The 19,838-nt window shown below is 38.7% G+C and overlaps 1 protein-coding gene across 1 annotated transcript; it reads right to left on the bottom strand.

Moving 5' to 3' along the window:
* Positions 1–8,129: 8,129 nt before the first annotated feature.
* Positions 8,130–17,695, bottom strand: LOC149205340 (uncharacterized). The gene is made up of 5 exons (XM_089397375.1): positions 17,506–17,695; positions 17,325–17,422; positions 8,988–9,084; positions 8,706–8,866; positions 8,130–8,617 (listed from the first exon to the last, which is right to left on the bottom strand). Exons 1-5 carry the CDS (start codon positions 17,693–17,695, stop codon positions 8,489–8,491), a joined length of 675 nt encoding a protein of 224 aa, XP_089253501.1. The 3' UTR covers positions 8,130–8,488.
* Between the last annotated feature and the right edge of the window lie 2,143 nt (positions 17,696–19,838).

Raw genomic sequence — 19,838 nt, 5'->3', positions numbered from 1 at the left:
AATATTTGCCCCACCATGCCCGCACTGGTCATGTGTAATTCGGCCCCACAAAAATAATACGATTATTTTTTCTTTGGTCTCTGACTTACGGCCTTCACAAACATATGGATATAAATGTAATTCCTTCCCCTTTTAATTCCTTCATCGATTTGTCATATCAGTATTGAGCCAAAGACAATTTGGAAGAAAATTTGTAAGAGGCTTAATAGGAAAATTTGTCGAGCCCTCAAACAATAATCCTCCAATACTTAAAACTGAAATTGAAAACCTGAACCCGCAACCTGAGCCAAGTTCGATGCTCTAATAACACTGTAATGTCCCAAATGCAGAAAATTTGGAACAGGCACTTCACATAAAACTAATCATGCATTTAACAGAAGATTGCCATGTAAAATTAAAGACAACAGAGCACTGCAATCCATAACACCATGAACAGAAAAATAATCAGCTTTATTATATTAGATAAACCAGGGTTTTACATGCACATACAACCCATACAGCTAAGATAATTTGGCCTCAAACAGATCTACAACAATGCCACAAATCGGCCTCCAGACAACTGAAAAACAATAAACTGCAATGTGTACCCTGAATGGATTCACCAAGGGAAGAGATGGGTGCTCGCCCACTCTCGTTGAATCACCCGAGGGTTTTCGTCCTAGGGCTACCACTGGAGTAGAGAACTGGGTTTTCAACCTCACATACAAGAAACAATGTCAAAACCAAGATGTCCCCCAATGGATGTACCATATATTGAGGATGTACCATGATCCCAAGGAGTTAAATAGGTTGCCAATGTTGGTGGGCATTTGGCTATTTCTATGCCATTGGGTGTTTGATTCAAATCCCTATGCGTGATGCACACTAATCTACATCAATGGCTTATTGGGGATGTCATACACAAACATGGAGAAGCATCCCTTGTGTTTCTGAGGATTAGGAAAAAATTATTTTGGGTTTAATGTGTATGTTAACATACCCTATATCAACCCGGATGCGTGTGCATAGCAGAGAGTTCAGTACGCTGGCAGCGCGAAGGAAGAGCACGTGGCTCATCACAAGTGCCAGCCAGCATCGCACAAGAATTGATTTAATGTCACAGTCCGTAAACATAAATGTTGCAATAACGCAGCTCACTCCCTCTTGCAGGTGTGTTAGTATATCGGTAATGATGCTCTGTTTGTTATTCCTTCCCGCTCCTCCCTTCTGCACTTGTTGGTTCAGCAAGGTGGAAGACAGTCCAGGGTATTGGCAGTTTCAGAATCAAGGCGACGACATTCGTATGGGCTTTCATGCTTCAAACACTCCTCATTGCAACTCCCTCGGTCGCCCCCTCTCAGTCCCATCCACGGCTGACTATTCAGTTCCCCCAGATTTCTTCAAGATGCCAAGAATGCGCACCAGGATGATTAGCAAAAGAGGCAGCTCCCGAGGCCGAGTCTCCCGCCAGCCTTCCTCCACTACCTCGGACCCTTCGTCAGAGGCTTCGGATTTTCGTTTTGAAAGATACCCTGAGACTAGAAGCGGACGCGGCAGAGGTCGAGGGCAAATCTTCTCCGAAGAGCGCTCTCTCCATCCCAATTCCCATACAGCTCGCTTCCGCTTCCCATGCACCCTTGGCAACTCCTCCTTCATAGCATCTGTCACTGTCAAGTTGTGCGAGGCTTCTGCAGGTTTGGAGGCTGACAGTCTTGGACATCCTTCGGTACCAAGAATGGAAGACCAGATTGATACCACGCAGAATGTGAATACTCAGAGAAATACCCAAGGCGGCTCTACAACTCTGGATTCAACCTTCCAAGCTGGTCCGAGCGCTCCTTCAAGCGGGGGTCCTTCAGGAAAAGAGGGCCGACCCTCTGAGTGTGAATACCGAGACCAATTTGGCTGTCGCATTGTTGAAGAATCGCCTCCAACATCGCATGAAGAGTGATCAAGTCTACTCCTTATGATTTTTGTTCAATTGCTAAATTGAGTTGCTCACTCCCTTCCGGATTCACAGCCTTTTCACGTTTTCAGCTCTCAGAATCAGGTCTCTTTCAATTTCGGATTTGTCGGTTTCCCCTGCGTGGGCGGTTTACTCCCGTTTTTGTTCAGTATGTTAATGGGTCACTGTCTTGGTAGCGGCTGCGCTGTTCCTTTCTTTTTGTCTCGGTACTCCGTTACTGTTTTCAGTTATCTTAAGTCTCAAAGCAAGTCAGTATGTTGGTCTTTTGGTCAATTTCCTAAGCGATTTTTGTAAGCATGCCGACTCATCGGCTAGAACTCTCGAGGCCTCTGCCTCTCTGTAACCATATTTTTGTATCAATATAGGAGTAGTCATATTCAAAAAAAAAAAAAAAAAACATACCCTATATCAACATTTCCTAAACCTATCATCACTTAATTCTCAATTTCGTATACATCAACATCACCCACATATAATTCAACATTTCACAACCAAATTAGCCATGTGGTTATTGATTCCATACTTGACTTGCCTAACAATCTTTTCAATTAAACAAACAAAACATTCTTTTGATCCATCTTATAATATTAGTCCTTGCAACAAATAAGACATTTTATGGTTCACTACATCATTTAGGACTATTTTAAATCATTTTAAATAATAAAATCCTCCCATTGCAAACAAGCCCAAAGGGGGGTTGATGGTTCAATGAAAACAAGATGGTGCTATTGCACCCACCAAGGTTCAATTCCCCTAGAGTGGCATATTTTCCCCTTATTGGTTGATGTGTTTCATAAGAAGCTTTATTCAATGAAAAGACATCATGGTCGTTTAGTTTTCACATTTGGTGAATGATAAATAATGAAATATGGTGTTTCACCACTTGATAACTAGTGAATACGTCAAAGGAAGGATCCTCAAGAAGTTCCTTAATGTAACAAAAAAAAATTAATGATTATTGTCAAACTTCCTTTATACACTCAACAGAGCATTTCATTTTCAATGTCTAATAATAGCCCAACCTATATGACATGAAATTACTAGCCAATTTTGGTTTCGCATAAATTGTGATAAGGCATTTTTAGAGAATGTAGAGTGAGAGCAGAACAAAAAAAAATAACTTAGTGGGAGTTCAACATTTTCCAAATTTATTCATGTTAAAAAGTGTAACTAGGTTCGGTCTTCATAATGACATGTAATTTTGATTTTATGTAATTGATGTAAAGAAGAAAAATAAGCAAGGAATTTTATTTTTAGTGATGGCTCCCATTGTGAGCAGTTATGATTTTTCATCTAGTCATAAAAGTCAATTTGAGTTTAAGTCATGTATGAAGGACCTTTCTTGGGCATGTTACACATTTGTATGATTCATTCAATAAGTATGAAAGCCCTCCAAGACAAGCACAAGACCTCTCCTTCAATTCGGCTACAAGATGGAGTAAATAATTTACACAAAGAGACATGTTGGTTCACCCTCTTTAAGTCGGCTTATTACAGGCTCCAACGACTATAAATAAGGCAGTTTGGATTTCATTTGAAGGTAGAATTTCAAAAATAGTAATTCGGTAATGGTCTGCGATTAGAAGGACTGCGAAGAGTCAAGGAGAGCAGCACTATAATCAGCGAGAAGGAAGAAAGGAAGACTGAATTGTTTGGGTTTGTCTTTGGGCTAATATCTTCACATATATGGCAGAAAACTAGGGCTTTTTCAGTACCATATCAGTCCAAGAAAGGGTCTCCAAAAAGGGTCATCTTATCAGCGCTACTTCTAGTCGAGTTCACATAGAAGAGTCCTCAAGAATAGTGAAGGAAGGAAGGCATCTCCAAGTTTGTTTTCTCTCCTCACACGTGTGGAACTTTGAAGTATGTGAAAATTCCAAACCGGAGTTGTACTGCAGCAACTATAAATTATTTCCTAATTGTTCATGTTATTTAATAATTTATTTGTTGTTTGCTACATAAAATATTGAATAATCACACTGCAATCTACACAAATAAAATTGCGGAAGAATAAAACGCTGGAAGAAATGCTAGCACACACAAATAAAGCAACACAAATATTTTTGGACAAAAGTCCCCGGAAAAAAACCCAACTTGGGAACGCTGGTGCAGTCACTCAGGGTTTTATTATTATGTAGCAATGAAATAATCTGAGTACAATCTGGATGTCGAACACTGACAATCTTTCAGAGAAACATTGGCAAAAATATGGGAATTTACCCACTCCAAGAAATCTCAGCTCTTGATTGTTTACTGAAAATCAAGTCGTCCTCCTTGCTCTGCATAGCTACTATGTCACCTTTGCACAGTGTGCTACACAATTAGCTCGGAACAACTAAAGATCAAGTCATCCTGCCTTCTGCTGACTGGGAAACTGACCCTCTGGCACTCTAGAAATACTTTTCGGCCTCTGGAACTGAAAACTAGCTTCACCCAACGAAATCAAATTGCTCACTGAAGCTTCTATGCTACCTCTGCGCAGCTTCCTGGAGAAATCTCAGTCTTTGTCTGCAATGCACTCACTGAATTCGGAAATCTTCCTCCGACTTCACTGTCTCTACCTCTCTCTCACTGCTTCAATCTCTAGCTCTCTCTCCGGCAATTGACTGCTGCTAATCTAGAAATTGATTTGCTCAGAAATTGAAGTGTTTTTTCCATCACCACATTGACCTTCTCTTATACTCCTTTGTTAGAGCACCAACAACCAAGATTAAAACATAATCGATCGCTGGGCTCATCTCTGGATCGGTCCATGTAAGTTTCTAGATGATTCTCCCCTTGACTTAATTAACACTAATTCATTAACCATATTCCATAAATTTAGACTTAGATAATATTCAAAGCATTAGTTAATAATCTAATTAAGTCATTTCTAGGCGGAATTTCCATAAACGATTTTTGGGTTTTGGATATCTCATGTATTCTAGCCTCTCCGCCAAATTTCATGGCTAAAACACATCAGATGCTACAAAAACTAACAAAGTACGGACTACAGTTCTATGGAAAGAGACCAAATTTTCAAAAGTGTGAACAGTTTAACTTGTGTTGACCAAAGGAGAAAAGAGACATCAGTTTGATTCAAGGAAGGATCTCATCAAGAAAGGCATGTGACTTGGTCTTGGAGATGCAAATAGGTCAAAGGTCTTGGTATTCGTCAATCAAAGTCTCTATAAGAAGAAGAATTTGTTCGAGTTTTCCTCTCAAGTGAGAGAGGTTTTGGCCTTCGCTGATAGCCTATATTATGTGTCTCTTGTCTCTTTATGGTTTATGCATTGGAAGTTGTTTGATGAAGAAGAACACTAATAATTTAAGAAAGAGAAGATCATAATCTAAGAAAGTAAAAAACATTCACAAGCAATTATCATAAGAAGAGAAATCACCTAATACTTGATGCCCTAGATTTTTCAACAATTTATACTATTAAAGTATTAGAAAACAACATTCTACAAGCGCCCATGTCATATATCTCATTACAACAATAACAAAAAGAAATAGTCCATACCCTACTAGGGTGTTGTAAGCCTTTTCTTGACTATAGAGGTGTACTTTGTACATGACTAAAAACTACATACAATACCTTTGTAATAAAAACCAAAGACAATGCATTAACTTCCAACGAGGATAATAAGAAATCCTAGATTATGGTCACTATATTGCCTTCGCAATCAACTTTGTGAGTTGGGTGAGTGGCTCCTTTAAGTTCATAGATTTGTTTGAACTTAGTTGGTGGAATCCCCACTTGAGGGAGACAAATAGTTACATAAATTTAGAAAGTGGTCTTCCCAATCACAATCAAGGGTTTTGTCATGTATCACTTCTAACATCATGATGCAGTACTCTAGTGCTTTGAATGGTTGTTCATGCTCATATGAACTCTGCCACTCAAAAAGCATCCACTTATTGCACTCAATAACTTGCTTCCCAAGCCATGTCACCTATAATTACTCTAACCACTTCCTTAACACATTCTACTTTCATCATCAATCAATGGAAATAAGCCACTTCCACTTTCCCCAGCAACAATTTCAAAAAAAACTAGTACTTTTGAGAAAACCTTTTCAAAACACTGGATTACAAAGAAGCTCTATTACTTTTGAGAAAACCTTTACAAAGAAGCTCTATTGTCATGAAATATCAACAGTAAAATTTTCAACTTGTGCTCCCACATCGAGAACAGAAAGCATGGCGATCAAAAAAGGGGAAAAATGTGATATGAGCAATGTTAATTCAGCGTCTAAATCCTATATCACAACTTGAACCACCCTTTCAATGTTGTCGTACCATAAAAATAATCATAATTAATAAAGATAATTAATCATATGAGCAATGCTCCTCCCAGCTCTTCCCAGCTCTTGTCTAAGATAATTTGCGGGACAAACAAGCAAATTATTTATGTACTCATTATAAACCATGACTTGTGCCAAACATCACAAAAAGACACTTGATAAGGTATAGAGACAACACTCTATTATTTTGCTAAAAAATTATTACCTAGTTAACATTACATCCCATATCCTCCACTCAAATAAAAATCATTATCCAGTTAACCTTCCACCCTAAATCATCTATTTTAGCTCCTCAAAATCTTAATGTGCATACACTCTAAACAAACCACCAAAATAGAAGTGAATTTCCAATATGTATGCAAGAATAAGCCCTAATTGTAGAAAATATAAATTTCAAATTGCCTTTAACTTGATCTAATCTTCACCAATTTTACTAAGCAACTACAACTTAAGCCCTTCTCCACTGAATTCTCTTTTCCAAGGAATTTCAAAATAAATAGCCCATGTACACAAACCATTACTCAACACTAATATGGAAATATCCACTAATTAGTTTCTGTAGCTTCCATAGCAATATTTAGATTTTTAAGAGAATGTTAAGATACCAAGAATATAACTCATAATTGACCTTTTTAACATTTCCATCGATAGGGTTGATTTCCATCCCAAGCACATGTTAAACCTACAATATTAGTTGGCCCAATAAGCTATCTTAAGATTATCCTCCTACATTTAATCATGAAAAAGGTAGAACCTAAAGTAAATCATACAAGAACAAACCATTATCCTTTTTTAACTTTTAGGTAATGGTGCTTTTATATATTTTACTTTATCATTAAGAACATATTGATTGTTTCTCAATCATACCAAAGTGTTTGAGGAATTAGCAATATTGATTGTTTCCCAGTCATACCAACTGTTTATGAGGAATTAGCATTCTTAGGTAATGGTGCTTTTATATATTTTACTTTATCATTAAGAACATATTGATTGTTTCTCAATCATACCAAAGTGTTTGAGGAATTAGCAATATTGATTGTTTCCCAGTCATACCAACTGTTTATGAGGAATCAGCATTCATACTAATTCAAGGAATATGAAACGATGAAATTTATGTCTTGTTTCATACTAGTGTGAATGTAAATATTTTCAACTATCACCACTCAAATACGATAAAGACAAGGATTTCACTAGTAACAACGGGAGTAAACCAAGCATGATCAATTGGGTCAGTTAACTATTAAGATGTGCAATAAATGTGTTCATCAAATTTGAGCTGGGAATGCATATTTCAACAAGACGAACTCCCTAAGTATCAAAAAGTGAACCATGGAAATTGTTTGGAAACTTCTTAATCAGATAAACTAGAAGCAAATAAAACTCGTGCATTTGATTCCTGCAAATCATATCTTCATTCTTGTTTACTTTTGTCACTGAATATAAGCATATCCAGAGTGCCATGGGAAGAGGGACCATGTGAAGGGATGCAATCAAAACAAATTATGAAATTCTGCTTACAAGCATATATATATAAGCAAATAATGCACTCAAATTCATTTTAAATCTCTATGAAACATCCAAAAAACTGAAATTCCTAAGAAAATTGATTTTGTTATTTATATATACACACAATTGAAAGAGATATCTGAGACTGATACATGCATAAATTTCCTTCCAGAACTACAATGATACAAAATATAGCAGAAGTCTGTAGGAAGCAATATTCAACTAATTTTCCCCCGCTAAGAAAATCTAGGATGACTTCTGAGTAGGATAGCCAAAGCTAAACTATACATTGCTGCCGTATTAGATATGAAAGCAAACAGATCATTCTAGTTCTCTAAGCTAGTTTTCCAGAAAAGCAATAACAAAATGGATAGCAAAGAGCATCATGCTAATTGAATGAAGAATCGTCAAAATAAAATTAACTCTAAACCACGACTGCCACAACCACATGCGTGTATTACAACTTACAGCCAACTTAACAACAAATAGAATCTTCAGATCAAGTTTGACATTACAAGCACAAGTCTTGCGTAAACTAGGGAAATCGCAATTTTAACATTAATACCAGCAGGATAATAACACCACCTCCCCCTGGCCCAACAACCCTTTCAGTTCTTAAACACAACACTACACTCTAAGACAACGATAGCGCATAATTTATTGATATCCAAAAATCAGCCATGTCGAACAAGGGCTGTGAGATTGATAAACAGTGCTACAAGATTTCTACAAAAGTGGAAGACCAATCCATTCAATGCAACATTGTCTGTGTCTTCAAAGCAACCTTCCAATCAGAGAATCGAGTAAAATGAATATTGCAAAAAACTGCTTCCATGCAACGATAAAATAAGCACTGTTCACGTACGACCACGGCCACCCCCTGAAAATATGAGACGAAATTCCATAAGCCAACAAATACAGATAGAGAAATAAAAATACAGGACAAACCAGGATTCATTCATTATTACCTCTTCCAATTGGTCCCCTTCCAACACCTTTACCACGACCTGCACCCCGACTTCCACCATCTTCTGATATCCCCGGCCACCACTTCTTGGTTGTCCCCTCCCACCAGCTTCATCTCCTCTCCCTCTGCCTCTTCCCCGGCCAGTAATAGGAGGCTTCCTATCTGCAGAGGATCCAAAATAGGGACTGATATTAGTTGGATGTAAACAATAACTTCAATCTTGTTTTACACAAGCAAATAAAATCATCCATTGGATAGAATTAATGCGTTAAAGGGTAGGTACCTATACGTTTCTCCTCTTGAACTTTATCAATAACCTGACACCAAAACACATTCAAAGGAAACATAAGCCAGCTGAAGGAAGGCCCCAAAACTGTCCCCTTTTTCAAGGACTCTTAAAATATCTATCAAGAACATTGGAAAGCTTTGTCCTTCATGCTTTCCAATTAATTGACCCTTGCAAAAGACAAAAGCTATGGATGCTTTGCTAGTATTGTTAGTAAAATTTTAAAATTCCAACATCTGAATTTCTCAATGGTGGCAGAACTTAAAACATTAATTTCACTAAAAGACGAAACAATTCACCAAAGTTACGCAAACCATGGGTGCAATTGAAATCAGCAGAAGAATATGGTGCAGGTTTTGCACTCATCGCAAAACTAGGAATCAGAAAATCAAAACCCTAACCCTAATTTTTTATATAAAAACATATTTAAAACTTTAACTTTAATCGAAAATTTAAAACAAATAAATGAAATCACAAACAAGACATAACATCACCAATTCTCAAATGAATCATAACATTATCTTTTACAAATCATAGGTTCATACATGTAAGTTTCAGAATTGAAATCAAATTGAATTTAGAGGTTTTCCTAAATAAACAAAATTTAAAATTTACGACTTGAAAAATGAAACAGTGAAACATTGAAAAGATAAATCAAATTTCAAATTTTCATTTCATGAAATCCATACTTTCCAGAAAGATTGAGATTAGTCAAATGAGGCCCATATATTAATATCAAATTCAAATATCATATATTCGTAATATGTCAACATGGCAATAATAAAGAGTCAAGACTAAATTTCTTCAAAATAACAAAAACTGAGCTTATCTCGAAAGCTCCAAAACGAATAACTGGAAATAAGAAAATCTAGAGTGAGATAGAGAAATATAACAGATGTCATTGCCCTCCGCATATGGAACAGCACCAAATTTCCAGTACAGGCAGAAGATGCAATCATGCAATACATGCCCCCAACAACAGACAGGCCAAACCAAGCATGGATGTCTCATCTAAATCTCCACCACCAAAAGGATCTATAGAAGAACCTAACCAAAGAGAGATTAGGCGTATCAAGCAATCCGTAACCAAATCTGCATCTTCAGGATTCACATCGTATAGCTTGAAAGTACCCTCGCTATAATCTGGCTTCAATCGAGAGATAAGGCAGAGATTGAAGTGCATGTACACAAGATCATCTACGTTTATTTATTAAGTCTATTTCTCTTGACTGAACGGATGAACCCAACGGTTTTTCTTTGTTGTTGAAAAGCTGCAAACCTGTGAAAGAACTTAAGTGTTTGTAACTCTGGAATTTGGGCACCATAATCTCCAAACCATGCGTTAGGCATCATAATTCCCTTATCAGCAGTGCATTTACATTTCTAAATGCACCACTCACTATGTTGAATGAAGTAAATTGGTTCTTTAGCTCCACGAGCTCCATCAGATTAGAGCAAATATTTGAAACTTTTGTTCCAAAAACCATTGGCCACCTCACATCTCATCATAGTATTTTGGAAATAAGGCATAGGCTTAAGCATGCTGAGGGGTATTGTATTTGTTCCATCTACAAATGATTATGTCTTTTATGGTGCCATACACATGAGGGCCTTGCTATTCAAGAAGTTGCTGATTTCTTTCCAACATATAGTCAATTCCCTCGTAAAGATCACCCAACATAAGCACATCTGTATCACAAGTTTCAACAAATCAACCAATGGCTCCATTATGGGAACAAAAAGCTCTGCTTGAACCCACCAAGCTTTATCAAGAATGGTACTTCTAACCTAGATTGTTTTCTCACCGTTGCTCTGTTTCCATGTTTTCCACCATGGATTAACAACCATTGCGGACAAAGCCTACCTCGTGTCTACTAACCATCTGATAATTATATAATGTGATGCAAATCTAATTTCTCCAACCTTCAAAAGTCGTAGTTTAGCAAATTCCATATACATAGCTTGTGCATGTTGGTGGATAGTAATACAAATCTGAACTTTCTTACTTCTCCACATAATTTTTTCAACCATTCAACTTTGACAACAATGGATTTAAAAGCAATAGTTCACACAAGATGTCCAAAATATATATTCATTCTGCCCCTCAATAACCACCTCAGCTACTTTGCATGAAAGTGCATTATCTGTGATGACTTGCACAATATTTGAAGGGGTCACAATCTCAATTGTTTCAGAACTTTTTTCAACAATCCATTCAGCATTCTCCTCCTACCTGAAGTATCTATTGCCCTCAAAAGTATCAGCCTAAAGGAAACATTACAATAATGTTTGCGAAAGGCCTATTTGTTGCATCTATCCAACCATCGAAGATAATGAAAAGACCATTGTAACTCCAAGTAGAATAAACCAGTTCCAAAACTTTCTCCACAATCCATTTCTCTTTCCATAGAAAGATAGTGTGCACTTTCTCAAAGTTTGGCCCCTTGTAACCCCCTAGGGGCTCCATTAACTGTCCTAAGCATGTCTTGCCAATATGGAGAACCGCACCACATTGAAGGGTATTCCACATGTAAATATGGCTCTTGCAACCCTGTTGTTCTCTCCCTCCTAAGTCTTGTTACCGCTCAAACTAGTCGGGAACCTAAAGGGGATCCCTAAGGGAAAATGCTAGGTCAAGGGCAACAAATGGAGGCTTAGCCCACTGTCACCTCAACTAAGGCTCCCTTCTATTTACGGACTTTCACCGATGGGAGGAGACCTAGTATCTTATGGAGTCACCGATAAAGTTTAAGTCAATGAAATGATGTGAAGTGACCCACATAATCCCTTTTCCTGGAAGAGTTAAAAGGATAGAGCTTGCTTGCTTCCCAAGCAAGGTACAATGTCTTCTAGGGGGAGGAAAGGAGGATTTGAGGGTTAGGCTTATGGGATATGACTTATGAAGGAATTTCCCAATCCCTAAATCCTTATTGTAGTTGGTATCCCAGATGGTTCTTGAAGAATTGTCTTTCAAAGGAATGGGACCAAGTGGACCCAGTCTAGGGTAGGAGAGAAAAGTATGGCAACCAAAGATTACCCCTAACCTGGACAAGGTATGGAAATGGATCAAAGAAAGAATATCCACTTAAAGGTTTGAATTGATCCAATAAGGTACTAGCCCTTGGGGATGATAGGGCAAAGTTTGATCCTAAGGCTAGGGCTTGGCTTTTCTCACAACTCCACTGTCGGAATGGCCTCAAATTTGGAGGAGGACTTGAGGAAACACCAACGCAGGAGACCCTAAGAGATTGAACTTTTGGATGGGTAGTTTGCCGGGAAAACGATGCCCTAGGTGACCCAACTTGGCTAGACTTGGAGAAAGGTGAAAAAGATGTGATTTTAGGTGACCACCTCTTGGTAGATCAGTGCCTTAGTCTTGGGAGAATGGAGTCTATGATGAATATGAGTGAGGATCTTTGATTCCCAGTCAAGGAGGCCTCAAGACCACTTCGCTAGCCTTCTAGGTCAAGGAGAAGCAATCTTGTAGCTTTTATACTTCGATGTGCAAAGGAGATGGCTTATCAAGGTCAATTCGTTGATAGAATTACCCCTAGGAGATTTCGTTCACATTACATGGCCCATACATTGAGAGATGTTATAATAGAGACAAAATTCCACAATTTTAAGCAGTAAATGCATGTAGCAATTAGCCCTAGAAATAGCGAAAATCCCAGTCCAATGTATATGACAAAGTAAAACAAGAATAACATTAAAAGCATGTACTTACATGTAACAGAATATATCCAACCATCCGCAATTGACAAAAGAGAATCTCCAAGATAAGATAGACCAATATCCACGCATCAAAATTCACCCATGAAGCTCCAATTCATCCTCTACAAAAAGTGCGAAATTCTTAAGGGAGAGAAAGAATCCAATCCAAAAGTGATGATGAGCAAATGAACTCATCTCACTTGTACTTATACACTAATGAAGAGTTCAAATTAGTCTCCCTGGCCTACATCAGCGCCAAAAATAAAATAATGTGCTAATAATCTAACTTTTGGTGACAAGCCCACCAAACTAGCTCATAAATGAAAGAATAAGCCTCTTGAGAGGTCAAATAATAATCTATGCATGTCCTAGGGCCAACTAAGAGGCCTAAAGAGGTCCATGGGTGCCATAATGAAGAGTAGGACCCTCAAAAGTGATGGACAAGGGGTTGGCCCCTTGTTCTCCAAACAATAAACATGTGGTGCTCCCAATGGGTGTGGGGGCACAATAATAACATCATGGGTCTCCAAATGAGTCGAGGATGCCTGTAGATCGTCTGTAAGGGCTCTGATGATGGTGTAGGGGATGCCACATCATCCTACAAGTCTTGGGTCAGCTGCCAAGTGCATGGTACATCTTTGGGCCGCCTGGGTAAAGGTGAACCAGGTGCATCATCCTCGTCCAATAGGGTTATCGAGATCACTTCACATCCATCTTAGTTGATCTATCCTTCATAAGTTATTCTTTATATATCAAGTCTCCTCCCATTGGTGAAAGTCTATAAAGAGTAGGAAGCTTTAGTTGTGGCGACAGTGGGCTTTAGCTTCATTGTTGCTCTTAACCTAGCAAGTGCCCCTCTAGGACCCCCTGCTAGTTTGAGCGATAACAAGTCTCGTGTCAAACATTTTGGCCAAAGTTTCAAGGCTTAGTCTCATGTGAGCTTCTTCAATGATTAACGAACTTCATTTCCCCTTTTTGAGATTGATAGTTGTTTGCAACTCCTCCTTTCTATCTCGGGTAAATCTCTTGCTCCACTTGAAATCTGTTCACATCCTTTATAGTGATTTGATCATCATCATTATCACCTTAAAGCCAAATAAATGGGTCTTAACCCTCATGTATAACCCTGTAAAAAAAAAAATTGCAATTGTTGCAATTCCACAAGCAGCGGCAATTGTTGTTCTTCTCCTTCTCTGCCATCTTAGGATATGTTTGTTGTCCCATTGTTGTACATCTTCATGATAGTCACTACCTCCTCTCCCTCCACCACTCCTCCCACCACAACCTCAATGCCAAATTGAACTAATCTACCTGAGGCCATTATCAGTGCTTACAAAAATAGTGAAATACCCGCTAGTAGATGCATGTTACACAAAAAACAAATATTCAAGTTTAGCCTTGGCCTAGATTATGAGCCTTGGGAGCATTAAGAACTAGATCTCCTTATTACTTCAAATAGATTGATCCATTTATTTTGGTTGTTGGCTTTCCATCTTTTGGAAACACATCAATTCAGTGTTGAAGATGAACCTAGAGGGGTTACAAGTCATAACTCTTGAGTACTATGTTTATAACTCTATGAGCCATGCTAGTTAGTGACTAGTGTAGTTAGCTAGGGTGGGTCACTATGTATACTTGTTTGTATGCACAACAAAGAAGAAGAAAAAACTACTTTTTGCATTGTATTTTCAATTTATCTCCTTATAGGTTTACTCAAATGTCAAGTGTAGGCACCTGTTGGATGTGGAATTGAATATGCATCCAACAAGTACCCACTCTCCATACTTTTGAAAGGACCCACACGGAAGAAAAAATTAAAAATACATGAAAACAACGTGTTTCTTCAAAAGTATGCAAAGTGTGTAATTCTTGGATGCAGAATTGAATTCTGCATCCAACAGGTGCCTACACTTAATGTTTAAGTAAACAAATAAGGAGATAACTTGAAAATACAATTACAAAAATAAGTTTTCTTCTTCCCTTCCAAAAATATTTACTCTTGGGAATGACATCATTGTCTTGAATCTTATTGGTTCCTTTAAAGTGGATTTTCTTAATACATTGTTTTGAGGCCCATTTTTTACCTCAAAATTCCCCTAATGTTTGTTGTGTAAGGATAGACAACAAAACTAGCTTGTTGTGTAAGTGTGTGCTTACACAACAAACAAGCTTTGATGTGTATGCTAGTTTGTTTTGTATGCTTACATAGCAAACAAGTCTTCTTTATTTTGTATGCTAATCATACACAAAAACACACCCTAACTAACTACACTAGTCACTAATTAACTATTCAAGCACCACACATGACACTACATAAATGATCAATATCATTGATAGTTACCTTCCAAGTTCCAATCACTCCAAAGTGCATTGCTTCCCAACTCTTCAGCCTTCATTGGATTGTTGTTACCCAACGAGTTCCAAACTCTTCAGCCTTCATTGGATTGTTGTTACCCAACGAGTTCACTAAATTACTAATATTGGATTGGTGGATAGTTACTCGATGTTGTAATAAATAACTGGTACCAACACACTTAGTCAACAATCAATGTCCGCACTCGGTACAGTCAACAAGACTTCTCCTCCTTCTTCATAGATTTTTATGCTATTATGGTATGAGGGAATCAGTTCCTATTGAAGAATTCAATTCGTAACCATTGGGGAATCTTTCCTGTAAGAGCCCTAAATTCGAAACTTAAGAGGGTATGCACAATAATTTGTTCATAAAATACCAAAATATGTAATTTAAATACAGAATTTAACAATTTATCTAATGAATACCAACTTGTCTGCTCTGCTGCAAATCTGTCTGCTCTGCTGCAAATCTTGTTCCGGTTGCGTTACCAAAACGGCCAAAACCTCCCTGCCGAACTGGGTACAACCTAGGTACTCAATCTCAAAATGCTTTCCAATCGATGCAATCTGATCCCTGTGCCCAAAAACTCCAGTACAATCAAGACTCCTTCCTATCTATACCTCTATGTTAAAATTGTTCTCCTTCCTCCTCCCTTTTTCTTCCTCCTTTGCCTTCTTAAATAGAATTTCCCCCTGCCTCCAAGCAGTGATTTCTCATGTTCGAGGTTCCTCTAGAGAGGGATAAGGGATAAGCTCAAATTTATAGATTGAGCCAGCATACGTCACTTGAATCAGTGGTTGACAACAATCCCTTCTTTATAAAATATCTGCCTTATTTGAATTTATGTTTAAAACTCCATGTCACTTTATATTATGATTATATATAATGGATTCTTTTTAGTTAGTTTAGTTGGTATATTATAATTTCTCTTTTTTTAATTTTTTTTAACTTTATAATAATATTTTTCTATAATTCCTTTGTATATTTTATATAATTTGTAGTTAGTCAATTTATTTTTGTATTAGATATATTATATCCCCTTTTATATAATACATGTATTTCCTTTGTATTTTGTATAGTTATATATGTATGGTGATGGTACATACATTAAGTACCTCACTCATTATATTTAGTATTTTGTCAGTTATGTATTCACTTATAATTTACCATAATTAATTCATTTATCTTTCACTTGGTAATTTCATAATAAGTTAATATGTATACTAGCACAGTACATTCGATGCGTGCATATGTAGCTATCATATGCATGCTTCATATGAATGCTAATAATCGTGTTTTATCCGTAATTCGAGATGGTCATTACATTTTCCCCCTTTTATTTCAATTAAAATATTCTTTTTAATGCGGGAGAATGGTAAATTGGCCACCACGTCTGCTCGGGTCACTGAAAATCATATCTAACGACCCCATCTGGTAGATCTTCTCGTTTTGGTTCCAACGAGCTATTACACTGAGGTGTTTTGCCATGTATTCCTCTGGAATGCCACCTTAAGCATAATTAATTGAGTCAAGCCCACTAATAACTCAGTTTTCTGAAAGTTGTTGGAATGCGCCAGAACGAAAGGCAAATTGTGCGGATGATGGAATATACCAAGCGAATGCCATCGAACCTCATAGAAACTCCTCAAAACTCCATTGGGACCCCTGATGACATAAACTACTCCACTGACTTGGCCATCCCCTACCCTGGAAATCCATCCTGGCTGTACTATGAAGAAGAATAAAAATGGGGACATGACAGTCCTCCCGCCCCAAGATTGCTTGCCCTCAAGCAATCCAAATCTGTGGACCAATCTGGTGGCCCAACGCAACTGAGACCCAATGCCCAGATCCCATACAAACCACTGGTCCACATCACGCCTCCAAGCTATTGAAACATGACTGGATCCTCCAATACCTAGATCCCATGTCCATCTCTGACTCAACCTGCTACTAGTAGATCCACTTGGATCCCAATGCCACCAAGAAGGAGCACCAATGCTCCATGGCTCCAGCTGTGCAATAGCTCCAACTGTGAATGCTGCCCCACCAACTGCATACTAGCTCATCACCTCTCTCCAATCCAACCTCGGGCATAGGCCAAGGTCTCCCCACTCCACTGATGCAGGGCTAATGCTATGGAAACACTAGTGAATTGTTGGTCCACCTCCCACTACTCACTGAAACATATAGTAACCTCCGCGTCTAAGTGCCCCTGTTGTATTATGCCCCAAACTAAGGTTGATACTCCATCAAAAGGATACCAACTCATGATCTCTTGCCAATCTAACGTATGGACACTGGTGCAAGGGATATGCCTGCCATGCTGAAACTGGTCCATACTCAACTCCAGAGGCTCTACCTGGTCAATCAAAACATGTCCAAGAAATCCTACCTCTCTCCCTCTAATGGGAAAAAGTGGGCAAACTGTGTTGCAAGCCCCACCTATGTATTCCTTGAGAGGGTTGTTGCTTAAAAATGTTGCAGCTCGTCTAGCTGCCACTACATTTGTTTGTACCTCATCAATAGATAGTCCCAAAGATGGATGCACTGCCATCTCCCTCGCCTGGTAGGAAACTCCACATTCCTCCAGTCCACCAATCTCCCACCAAACTGTCCTATCATACTCCAGCATCTCCTAAGGACAAGTGTCAGTGAATACTGTCCCCTTGCCAACAATCTGTAGGTCTGTCTGCTCCGCATCAATGGATGACCCCAAGGGTGGCTGCTCATCCTCCACCATCACGGGTTCAATCTGAACCTCCAACTAGCCCTCCCTAAAAGGCTCCCCATGCATACTGCGCACATCATCATCCTCAATTGATTCATGATCCACCATATACTGCTCATGCTGAATCACCACTGGTGACTCATGATCCTGAATGTCTCTCCTAGGACCCACTATCTGCTCATCATACTCCTCTACCACACATGGATGCACATTTGGGCTACTGTCATCAACTCCACATGACTACTCATGCTCCTCAGAGGTATCATCGTATGAACCCATGGACTCGTCCAAAAAAAAATCCTCACCCTGAAAGTCAAAAGGAATCCCCTCCTCCTCTACCTCTGCACCTCCTCAACGTCACCCAAACATGAGTGGTCAGGTCCCTTGTAGACAAAGAAAAGTCCCTTCCTCCTCATCTCATTCTTGTTGCATGATCCCCCAAACCTGAGCTGCTCCTCCCTGGTCAACTGTCTCCTGAACAGCCCAATGTTCTGCTCAACCAACCTCTCAGCTAGTTCATAAGCAGCAAGTGAGACCAATCAGTAGAGCTTCGTCCAGTAAGAGAAAGGCAAGTCGCAGCTCTGTATAGGTTTCTGAAGTTTGATAATAGCAGAAGTGGAGGAGTTTTTCTAATACCCAGTAATTTGACAAAGTTGGCCTCTGCCATAAGAATCAAATCCAACCCCTGTTTTGGCTTGACGGCTCCTGAAAATGAATAATCGACCCCTTTACAAAATGAAAATTGATTTCTCACTGCAATTTCAGCCAAAACGAACGTTGGTTGATTCACGCCCACGACTTGGCTCATGCGTATTTCATGAGAAATTAGCCAAAGAAGTTGGGCAGTTTAATAAATTAATTTGGCACCTTTGACTTGAGGAAAAATATTCACCGCTCTTCCACGGCCCCTTTCAATATTTTTTTGTCGTAATATTTGCCCCACCATGCCCGCACTGGTCATGTGTAATTCGGCCCCACAAAAATAATACGATTATTTTTTCTTTGGTCTCTGACTTACGGCCTTCACAAACATATGGATATAAATGTAATTCCTTCCCCTTTTAATTCCTTCATCGATTTGTCATATCAGTATTGAGCCAAAGACAATTTGGAAGAAAATTTGTAAGAGGCTTAATAGGAAAATTTGTCGAGCCCTCAAACAATAATCCTCCAATACTTAAAACTGAAATTGAAAACCTGAACCCGCAACCTGAGCCAAGTTCGATGCTCTAATAACACTGTAATGTCCCAAATGCAGAAAATTTGGAACAGGCACTTCACATAAAACTAATCATGCATTTAACAGAAGATTGCCATGTAAAATTAAAGACAACAGAGCACTGCAATCCATAACACCATGAACAGAAAAATAATCAGCTTTATTATATTAGATAAACCAGGGTTTTACATGCACATACAACCCATACAGCTAAGATAATTTGGCCTCAAACAGATCTACAACAATGCCACAAATCGGCCTCCAGACAACTGAAAAACAATAAACTGCAATGTGTACCCTGAATGGATTCACCAAGGGAAGAGATGGGTGCTCGCCCACTCTCGTTGAATCACCCGAGGGTTTTCGTCCTAGGGCTACCACTGGAGTAGAGAACTGGGTTTTCAACCTCACATACAAGAAACAATGTCAAAACCAAGATGTCCCCCAATGGATGTACCATATATTGAGGATGTACCATGATCCCAAGGAGTTAAATAGGTTGCCAATGTTGGTGGGCATTTGGCTATTTCTATGCCATTGGGTGTTTGATTCAAATCCCTATGCGTGATGCACACTAATCTACATCAATGGCTTATTGGGGATGTCATACACAAACATGGAGAAGCATCCCTTGTGTTTCTGAGGATTAGGAAAAAATTATTTTGGGTTTAATGTGTATGTTAACATACCCTATATCAACCCGGATGCGTGTGCATAGCAGAGAGTTCAGTACGCTGGCAGCGCGAAGGAAGAGCACGTGGCTCATCACAAGTGCCAGCCAGCATCGCACAAGAATTGATTTAATGTCACAGTCCGTAAACATAAATG

Source organism: Pinus tabuliformis, chromosome 1_2 (assembly GCF_031772625.1).
Source record: "Pinus tabuliformis cultivar Carrire ecotype Pingquan chromosome 1_2, CPIR1, whole genome shotgun sequence".
Classification (NCBI taxonomy): Eukaryota; Viridiplantae; Streptophyta; class Pinopsida; order Pinales; family Pinaceae; genus Pinus; species Pinus tabuliformis.
This window is presented reverse-complemented; position numbering and strand designations above follow the sequence as displayed.